Source organism: Papaver somniferum, chromosome 7 (assembly GCF_003573695.1).
Source record: "Papaver somniferum cultivar HN1 chromosome 7, ASM357369v1, whole genome shotgun sequence".
NCBI lineage: Eukaryota > Viridiplantae > Streptophyta > Magnoliopsida > Ranunculales > Papaveraceae > Papaver > Papaver somniferum.
In genome coordinates this window covers 111,504,276-111,514,664 of record NC_039364.1, presented here as the reverse complement: position 1 = coordinate 111,514,664, position 10,389 = coordinate 111,504,276, and the positions used below count along the sequence as shown (strand labels likewise).

The 10,389-nt window shown below is 38.7% G+C and overlaps 1 protein-coding gene across 2 annotated transcripts; it reads left to right on the top strand.

Annotated features, from left to right (window-relative positions):
* Window positions 1-5,683: 5,683 nt before the first annotated feature.
* Window positions 5,684-9,965, top strand: LOC113298140. 2 transcript variants are annotated; one of them, XM_026546824.1, is made up of 3 exons: window positions 5,684-7,985; window positions 8,130-9,506; window positions 9,779-9,965. In XM_026546824.1, exons 1-2 carry the CDS (start codon window positions 7,475-7,477, stop codon window positions 8,345-8,347), a joined length of 729 nt encoding a protein of 242 aa, XP_026402609.1. In that variant the 5' UTR covers window positions 5,684-7,474; the 3' UTR covers window positions 8,348-9,506; window positions 9,779-9,965. The 2 variants fall into 2 exon arrangements, 1 of the variants encoding a protein (XP_026402609.1); XR_003334019.1 differs by lacking the exon at window positions 9,779-9,965 and having other exon boundaries at window positions 8,133-9,509.
* The last annotated feature ends 424 nt before the right edge of the window (window positions 9,966-10,389 follow it).

Here is a 10,389-nt window from a genome sequence, read left to right as displayed (position 1 = left end):
ATTAACAAAAAAACTCAAAACAGAGAAAACAGGATACAAAATATTGTTTTTAGAAAACAGAGGAAGAGAAGAAGAAGGGATTTTTCTCTGTCGTGTTAAATGAGCTGAAGACTCCTCTCTTAAATAGTGTTTTGGACGTTAGAAATAATGGAATAAGATTCCCATGCGTATGACAAAAATACTGGTAATGTTTTGTTTAAAAACAGTGCAAGACCAAATCAGAGAGTTGCTTTTGTCAATAATAGAGCAGAGTGTTGCTTTTGCATAAAACAGCTTTAGCTTTTTTCAGGTTCAGAAAAACAGCTTCTATTTTTTTCCAGTGTCTAAAGCATGCGGGACACACAAGTCAGACAGACATAGAAGTCAAGCCAAAACACGTACAGACAAGGAGTAATATCCTCCTACATGTGTGGAAAACGCGTGCGAAAAATTTCAGCAAAAAGATAGGATCTAGTGAACCCACACCCACACCAGAACCCGACCCGACCGACCGAACGGACGGACGACGGCGTGCATGCTTCGGTGCGAAGCACCGCGCGTACAGAAAAGGCAACCTTGCCCTATTCTAGGTCTTCTCCCTCACACAAAAGAGTGTTGACACAAAGGGCCATGCCCTTTAGGCAAAACCCATGGTATTTAAGTCTAAAAATCTTGAGATTTTAGTCTATGTGGGACTATTGTTTTATCTATTCAAAAAAAAAAAAAAAAACAACTAGTGGGCAATAAGTTTAGGGATCAAATCATAGTCCATGCATATTTGGTCTTAAAATAAAAATCCGTTTTTTTCTAACAATCCCCCACATGAATGATAAAACATGTCGACAAAATTACGAGAAAACAGAATACATCAAAATTAGGCTAAGGGGTCCCATAGATTGAACCTTAACTTAGTGAGAGGTTACCGAAACTTCTTGTTGTAACGATGAACACAATGTCTTGAACCGCCAACAGTGAATGGAATTCAGAAATAACAACCACACTTGATGTCTCAAAGAAAAGCTTCCAAGATCTTGTCGTTGTGTCCGTTTTGGCTGTGGGCTAAATCCCGGACTTAATGAATGTCTCTAGAGAATCAGCTCAAATTCTCATAGGAAGCGTCCCCACTTCCAACATCCACATAGGTGAGTCCATTAAGAGTGTCCTGCTACACCCCGCTTTAAACAAAGCCACGGAATTCATTAAGATCTCAATAGATCATCCTAACTTATGCAGGTAGCACTATCACACAATGACATCATAGTGAGGGACAAAGATAGTGCTGTCTCGATATCACCATAAATTAGTTGTCTCATTGAACCTTGATCTTGGAGCTCCATTCACAAGGTTGAGTATCCTTCATGGTGACTTATTCAATGAGCTTAATCCCCATCCCCCTCGATGTGGATCTAACTACCTCTCTAGATAAACCTTTCGTCAAAGGATCTGCAATATTCTCTTTAGACCTCACAAAGTCTATAGATATGATACCAGTAGAGAGTAGTTGTTTCATTATCTCGTGTCTTCTATGTAGATGTATAGACTTTCCGTTGTATACACTATTCCTTGCACAACCAATAGCAGCTTGACTGTCACAGTGGATTGCGATCGAAGACACAGGATTGGGCAAGAGTGGAATTCCTCCCAGGAAACCTCGTTTCCATTCAGCTTCCTCTCCAGCTTTCTCCAAGGCTATAAAATCAGACTCCGTGGTGGATCGAGCTATACATGTCTGTTTGGAAGACTTCCATGAAACAGACGCACCTCCAAGTGTGAAGATGTACCCACTAGTGGATTTGCACTCATCTAAGTCTGATATCCAGTTAGCATCACAATACACTTCTAGCACAGCAGGATACTTCCCAAAACTTAAGCAATAGTTTGAAGTTCCTCTCAGGTACCGCAGAACTCTGTAGAATGCATTCCAGTGATCCCGCCCAGGGTTGCAAGTATACCTGCTTAATCTACTGATAGTGTAGGCAATGTCGGGTCTTGTGTAGTTCATCAAATACATAAGACTGCCAATAATGCGAGAATACTCAAGTCGAGAAATTCCCTCACCCTTGTTCTTTTTCAAGTTACAAATGGGATCATAAGGAGTAGATACGGGTTTAACATTTTCATGATTACATCTGCGAGTCCTAAGTCTTTCATGTCAAAATTTTCGTTAAGCATGCTTTTAGTGGTATTAATAATATCAAGGTTACTGCCTAATATGAACATATCATCAACATAGAGGCACACAATAACATGAGAACCATCCACCGATTTAATGTAAACACATTTATATGATTCATTTACCTTGAAGCCATTAGATATCATTACATGATTCAATTTTTCATGCCACTGTTTAGGTGCTTGTTTTAAACCATACAGAGATTTTTTCAATTTGCATACTTTGTCTTCAAGACCTTTCACAATAAAACCTTCAGGTTGGTCCATATAAATTTCTTCATTTAATTCACCATATAAAAATGCAGTTTTAACATCCATCTGATGTATATGGAAATCATAAATAGAAGCAATGGCAATCAACATCCTAATAGAAGTGATTCTTGTGATCGGTGAATAAGTATCAAAGAAATCTAATCCTTCCTGTTGTCTATAACCCTTAGCTACCAGCCTGGCTTTGTGTTTTTCTATAGTTCCATATGTTCTAAGCTTCCTTTTAAAGACCTATTTGCAACTTATGGTTTTACTACCAGGAGGTAATTCTACAAGCTCCCAAGTTTCGTTTTGTTGAATGGAATCCCACTCATTATTCGAAGCTTCTTTCCCGAAGGGAGCTTCCGGAGAAGTCAAAGCTTCCTTATAGTTTTGGGGTTCATACTCTACCGTAAGAGTCACAAAATCTGGACCGAAACTTTTCTCGGTTCTAACCCTCTTACTTCTTCTAGGTTCGGTCTCATCCTCTAGAGACGGAGGCCGACTAGTTGAAGGAACATCTGGGAGGTCATCGTGGACCCTTTTGCGAGGTCCATACCCTAAAGGAAAAATGTGTTCAAAAAACACTGCATCTCTAGATTCCATTATGGTGTTCTGACCAATGACCATGAACCTATAAGCACTAGTGTGCTCAGGATAGCCTAGGAAAACACAATCTATAGTTTTAGGTCCTATTTTGGTTTTTTTTGGAACGAGGAATGGCCACCTTGGCCAAACAACTCCACACTTTAACGAATGCATAAGAAGGTTGTCTACCTCTCAACGCATATGGAGTTTTGTCAGATTTCTTAAATGGAACTCGGTTCAAGATATAACAAGCAGAGAGAATTTCTTCCCCCCACAGGTTCAAAGGTAGCCCTGAACTAGATAACATAGCGTTCACCATATCTATGAGTGTTCGGTTTTTCTTTTCAGCTACTCTATTCGACTCAGGTGAAGAAAGTGCAGTAGTTTCATGAATGATGCCATTAAGTTTGCAAAATTCTCCTATAGGTATCACATACTCACCACCTCGGTCTGACCTAAGAGTTTTAATTGTAACACCTCTTTGGTTTTCTACTTCAAGTTTATATAATCTGAAAGCGTCTATGGCTTCATCTTTACTTCTAAGAAGATAAACTTGACAGTATCGTGAGTAATCATCGATAAAAGTGATGTACCATTTTTCATGCATATTTAGATTCAACACAAATTTCACATTTATGACCTCTGTCAATGTTTATTTTAGGAATGCAGCCTAAATTAGTAATTCTTTCAATGGATTTGAAATTAACATGTCCTAGTCTATCATGCCAAACATGTGAGAAGTCACAATTTCTCATAAACAATTTCTCATCGTCTCCTACTTTGTCATAGAGGAGAAAGCATTTCTGAACTTGCAGACATGCCTGGTGTCTCCAGAATCTAACCACCAGTCTCTCACATTTGTCACATTTGAGACAAGGTTGACTTCAGACACCATGCCAGTAAAATATCCAGAATCATCTACTATGTTTGCCTTATTTTTCAGTTTAGGATCATTTTTGGTCTTTTTAGGCGCCCTACAATCTTTGGCCATATGACCTGTCTTACCACAGTTATAGCAGTCACCTTTGATGGTGTTTTTAGAGATACCACCCTTTGGTTTAAGATAGTTACCTTTGGAGTTACGACATTTGTTACCAATTTTGCTGGATGCAGATTTTCCATCATGCTCTTTCTTTGTTGCAGCATTATCATTTAGGACATGATCTTTGTTGGACATGTCTTTGCTCAACATCAGGCTCTTGTCCTTGCAGCACAGTAGTTCCTCAACTTGGATCTTTTTCCCCAGCTCTATCATGGTGATTTCACGATTCTTGTGTCGCAACCTCCTCTTGTTCTCGTTCCATGAGGGTGGAAGATTTTCAGTCACTGCAGATACTTGTAGAGCTTCATCAATATGCATGCCTTAAGCAAGTATTTCGTTGATTATTAGCCGGAGTTCGATGAATTGTTCTACTACAGGCTTTTCATCGGTCATCTTATATTCAAGGAACCTAGCCACCAAGAACTTCTTGCTTCCAGCAGCCTCAGCAAGATATTTTTCTTCCACGGCTTCCCATAAATCAAAAGCAGTAAAATTTTCTTTTGCATTATAAAAGTCGTACAAGGAGTCATCCAGACAGTTAAATATATGGTTTTTGCACATGTAATTCTTCCTAATCCACCTATCCAGTTTATCTTCATAACCACGGTCATGAAGCCTTATTGAGGGTTTTTCTAAAGCAACTTCATCTAACCTTTGGTCTTTTAAGAAAAATAGCATTTTGGACTGCCATCGTTTAAAGTCTTTTCCATTAAACTTTGGGGGTTTGTCTACAATACTTTTTTCCATGTTGTTACAACAAAAAATATAGTAATGGGTGGTATTGCCTTTAGATTATTGGAGAAAATGTAAACGTAATAATTGAGAAGAAAATACTTAGCTCAAACCGATGCGCGACTGATGTTCCTAGAGATGCACAGAAAATTGTTGCAGGAACTAGTAGAGGCACGGATGAGATACGCTGACCTAAAGGCAATATTGTCTGCTACTCCTCTGAGATGCTATATCAGTTGGCGAGTCACTTCCGGGATACAACTACTGATAGTACCCCTCAATGTAGCATACAAAGAAGGTACTCTAAGAACTTGGCAGTGATTAACAAAAAACTCAAAACAGAGAAAAACGGATACAAAATATTGTTTTCAGAAAATAGAGGAAGAGAAAAAGAAGAAATTTTTCTCTGTTGTGTTAAATGAGCTGAAGACTCCTTTCTTAAATAATGTTTTGGACGTTAGAAATAATGGAATAAGATTCCCATGCGTATGACAAAAATACTGGTAATGTTTTGTTTAAAAACAGTGCAAGACCAAATCAGAGAGTTGCTTTTGCCAACCATAGGGCAGAGTGTTGCTTTTGCAGAAAACAGCTTTAGCTTTTGTCAGATTCAGAAAAACAACTTTTGCTTTTTACCAGTGTTTAAAGCAGCCAAAACACGTACAGACAAGGAGTAATATTCGGCAGCGTGCGCGCTTCGGTGCGAAGCACTTCGCGTACGTGAAAGGCAACCTTACCCTAGTCTAGATCTTCTCCCTCACACAAAAGTGTGTTGACCCAAAGGGCCATGCCCTTTAGGAAAAACCCATGGTATTTAAATTTAAAAATCTTGAGATTTTAATCTGTGTGGGGCCATTGTTTTATCTATTGAAAACAAAGAAAAAACAAAAAAACTTGTGGGCAATAGGTTTAGGGATCAAATCATAGTCCATGCATATTTGGTCTTAAAACAAAAACCCGTTTTTTTTCTAACAGGGTTCTCATCTGATGAAGGAGATTCTGCTAAATCAATTGGATTTGGAGAACTAATCATTGAATCTGTTGCCCAACCTTCTGAATCTCAAGATTTCTGTGTTTTTACATCTAAAGAAGCAAAATCAGACCCTACTGCTCAGCTAGCTTCTTGTTATCAAGTTCCTCCTGTTGAAAAAGACAATGATGATTCTCTCGAATTAATTCCTCAATTTTTCTTTGCTGAAGTAGACGATGACGATTCTATCCATTTTGAATTGCTCATCCCTTTGTTTTTCTTCGCTGAAGAGGAAGAATTGTCTGATGTGGTGCATTTTCAAGCTAATGAAGTTACGAGTAATAAGGGTAGTTGTGAGAAACTCCAAAGCTTGAAGGAGTTCGTCAGTGGTCATAACAAAGTACTTGGTAAGAATCGTTTTGTAATTCTTTCTGATTATTCTGGTAGCATATTTGATCGGGGTAAGTATGCAGCTGTACCACCTAATGTTTTGGAAGATTGATACTTCCATTGATTCCTAGCCTTGAGTTTAAATCAGATTTGAGGTTTACAGATTCAATAATTCCCTTGCTTTGTAATGATGCTGAAATTCATGTTAATGGGAAGCTGGTTGTTAAAATGCTTTTAATGGGTATTGTGTGTTTTGAGCTCAAATTTTTTTTCCACCACACAATGCCTACTAGGATATCTTCCCATTGTTGTTTCAAATCTGATGATAAACTATTTGATCCTGGTAAAGCATTTCGACTTGTGAATAGGTTATTTTCCTTTGTTGGTGATTTTGAAAACTATTTTGGTACAATTACTTCTTGTGTGATTGTTAGTACTAAGTTCACATTCAAGGATGCTTACTGTGACAAATTCGCTTCTGAGCTAATTGAGGAGCTTGGGTACAGTTTCATTTTCCTATATGCATGTTCAAATGTGTCCTTGTTTGTTAACGAAGGGGATAGTCGTGAAAGTAGCCAGTTGTTTGAACAAAGGCCTCAACAACGCCATATCCCCTGGATATTTGTGATTCTTCAGGTGCCAAGACAACCTGACTATGGCAATGAACAAAAACTGTTTCATCAGTTGCTTGTTGGTTTTATATTATGTGTTGCTAGGGTATTCACTTATGGCTTTTTAATTCTTCATATGTGTTCAAGTTCATTGGTGTTCTACACTGAAAAATTTGTTCACGAGCTTCTTAGTGAGCATGGATTTGACTCAGATTCTTGGTTTTATGCTTCAATTCTCTGGGTGTGGGTTAAAATGGGTGATTTTGGTGCTAACAGTAAGATGCTTGCTGAATTGTCGGCGAGCAATAAATTTTTCTTTCTCTTCTTAGCTAGAGTGGTGAGCTCTTTAATAAGGCACGCAAATGGTATGCTCAAGTGCTTGATATGCAAGGAGAAGAAATTTTTTTATTACAGCTCAAATGTGAGTTGCTTGAGATCATTGATAGAAAAAATGGTTATGTGCGCCAGATTCTTTTGACAAAGTTTCGAAAATTTTCATTGCTTGTATTCTCAGTTCATGCAAATGTTAGCATTCATTTATATCTTGCAAGGATTGATACTTGTTAGCACTCTCTATTACTTATATCTGAAAATTTTTGGAGGTTTCTGACTCAAGAGGGAGTTATACTGCCAGTTGCGCATTTCAGTTGGAGTTCTCCGCACAGTGAGCTCAGCATTTTGGAAAGGGGGTTATCTGTGCATTATTTATTACCTGCAACTCATATTTATAGTAGTTGTCTGATGGCAATGGGTATTCTAATGGGAGCTAAGATCTTATTCAGGGCATTTCAGATTCTTAATATGTTCATACTAGAGTTTTGTGAAAGAGTGGTGGACACTCAGGCCTCACTTAAAGTGTTTGATCGTGGAAAGAGGTGTAGTAGGTCCAGGGTAATGGTCAATTACAGAAAAAATATTGTTTTTGCCCTTGTTTTCAAACTTGGATACTCATTGAAGTTGTTATGGAAGGGCTCCATTAGCTTTATGTTAGTTAAAAGGGTTGAGACCAGTGATGTTTGCAAGTTACAGTTGGGTACAATTCTATGGTGTAGGTTTCTATTTCAGGTGACAAGTTTTCATGCAGCTAGTACTGCGAGGGAATTGTTCGATCAACTACATCATCATAGTAGTGGATACCGTTTCTGTGATCTGCTCTTACAGCCGGGAGGTGGTTTACAAACATCTTTGCAGATTTGTGTTGCTATAATGCAACATAATGCTGAGTCACAGATCATTTCCAAGCGACTTACATGTAAGTTTTTGTTTCTTGCTCTTAGTGCCAACAAGCTAGGTGATATGTCTTTGCAGCAGGAGCTCGGATTATGTTGGCTTAATCTCAGTTTTTCGAGTATAGCACATGGTGGTGTTTTCACTTGGTTTTTCATTTGGTTACCAGCAGAACCTAGATCTACAGTCTGTGGTAGTAATGAATGTTGTTCTGGCTGGAAAAAGTCTCTTGTAGAGGGGGTGAAAATCCCAGATGTGGTGCGTCCTCGTTCCAAGGTTTTTGAGCAGCTTATGGGGCCAGCTAATCTCCAGCAACACCTTAAGTGGCAGTTTCATGTGGTACCACTTCCGAGCTACACTCAGCAACAATTACAGAAAGCGGTCTAGAAATTTTACAAGTACATTTATTGACAACTTCCAAGATGTTGAAGGCTGCATATACAACGTATTGTTTTGCAGTAACCGCAGTCTGGGGTATGGCAGTTCACTTCTACAACGAAAAAGACAGTGGTGTAGAAGGCATGCTGAGCAGAAGCTATGTCCGGATTTTCAGAATCCGTTTCTTTTCGCACGATCCGTATCATGCACCTGGGGTCTATGCAACTCTTGCTTTTCTAAAGGTAGTTCAGATAATTCTAACTCTGTTGCTGTGGGTAGGGTACTTAAGGTGGAAATTTAGATTCTTTTCACCCGGTTGGTGGCGGGTAACAAATGTTTTCTCTTAGTGGGGGGCCTTGCCGAAAACTGGAATTCTAGGAGCTATTTGTTTTACCAAGCTACAGTCCCCAGTCTAATTGCAGTTACTCTTATGAGGAGCAGCCTATCCTCGACAAGTTTATTGAATGTCAGAAAGGGGAATGCTGCCATAATTAGTATTTTTTCATCCTGTCATGCTCAAACGATATCTTTGTGCTTTTGTTGGCTATTGTGGCGGGTAGCTTCACTAATTCACGGTTGCATCCAGTTGGAGTTTTCTTGGGAGTTAGTGGTAGTTCAATTGGTCATTCAAAACTTCTCCTTATTCATGTTGCTGGTCTCATTGCATCGGGAGATTAATGGGCTTCTTATCGGCGTCTGGAGTGCAAGTACTGTAAAAATTGATAACTGTGGACTTCACATTAGCTGTCCTCGTGGGTTTACCAAGCAGATTCTTGAGAAGTTGAAGTATAAATACAGAAATGTCAACAAGCTCAAGCAACTTGCACCAACTTGTGATGATCAGCTCCATAGTGTACTCGTGTGCAATCAAAGACAACGTGAGACCAACTTTCTCATCCTTGAGGACAAGGATGTCTTAAGGGGGTGGTTTGTCATGTGCCTTCTAGCTTTAGGGTGCCCCCATAACTTCCTAGTCTGCCTAAATAACTATTTCATGATTGGTTGTTATCAATTGTCGGCATCCACTGTGAGTAGGACAGGTGTGCGGTCAGTATTGGTCATTAGCTTAGGATTCTATTCTCTTCCTTTGTTCGCCATAAAAGTTGTAAGAACATCCCATTTGGGGGTAAGTTATGAATTAATGAAATTGTAGTCGGCTGCTTCAGAGGTACTTAGATCCGGTTCTATTTCCGTTACAATTCCGTCCACTCTGATTATCAATTGTACTAGAACAGTACATTATTATATGTGCTATAGGATACACAATTTTTTTTTTTAACTTCCTACCTATAACTTTTGTGTTTTCCGCCCAATTCCATATACTCTTGGGTGGTTTTCAATATTTGCTACTGTCGAGAAGCGGACGATAAGTCTCGCGACTTCGACCTGCATATTATAGTGTAACAGGTTCATACATGTGTCCATCATTGTTGCCTGTAGATGTAGAAGGAAGGTTCGACTTTTCCGTGGGACTTTGCAGTTACGACGATCATGCTAGCTTATAATCAACCTCTGCTCCTCTGTGATACTTCGCCTACGGATTTTTTTGTCGATCATGATACTTTTGCCAGTTGTTCTGGAGTCATAATTTCTCTCATAATATTAAAGGGACTCTGTTTAATTTCCATATTTTGCATCAATCAAACTTGTGTTGTGTGTGTTTGGGATTAAAAAAAGCAGGTGAGAATCATATATTAAACGGAATCTAAATATCAAAAACTTAAACTCAACTACAACTCAATTACATAACTGTATACAATTTAACCGTAATTTTATATACTCGTATGATGATTTCTTAATGGAAAAATTAGAGTTAGTCCCAACTCATGGATAACCCATAATATGAGGCATTTAGTTAAAAGAGTTTTAAAACCACGCCCCTAAATATTAAAGGACGTTGATATCCTTATACATATTGTGAAGCCCATAATTAAATAAAATTTAAATTTTGGCTTAACATTATTAAAATATAGTGTGATGATGTTCCAACTTCCGACCACCACAGCCACCGCCAACCATCTCCGACCACCACCGCGACCAACCACTATCGC

Bases quoted from the DNA above. Each gene is read 5' to 3' on its own strand.
- LOC113298140 (XM_026546824.1), top strand. From the start codon at position 7,475: ATGGCAATGGGTATTCTAATGGGAGCTAAGATCTTATTCAGGGCATTT. The intron at 7,986-8,129 runs GTAAGTTTTTGT...TTTGGTTACCAG, and splicing joins CATTTCCAAGCGACTTACAT to CAGAACCTAGATCTACAGTC.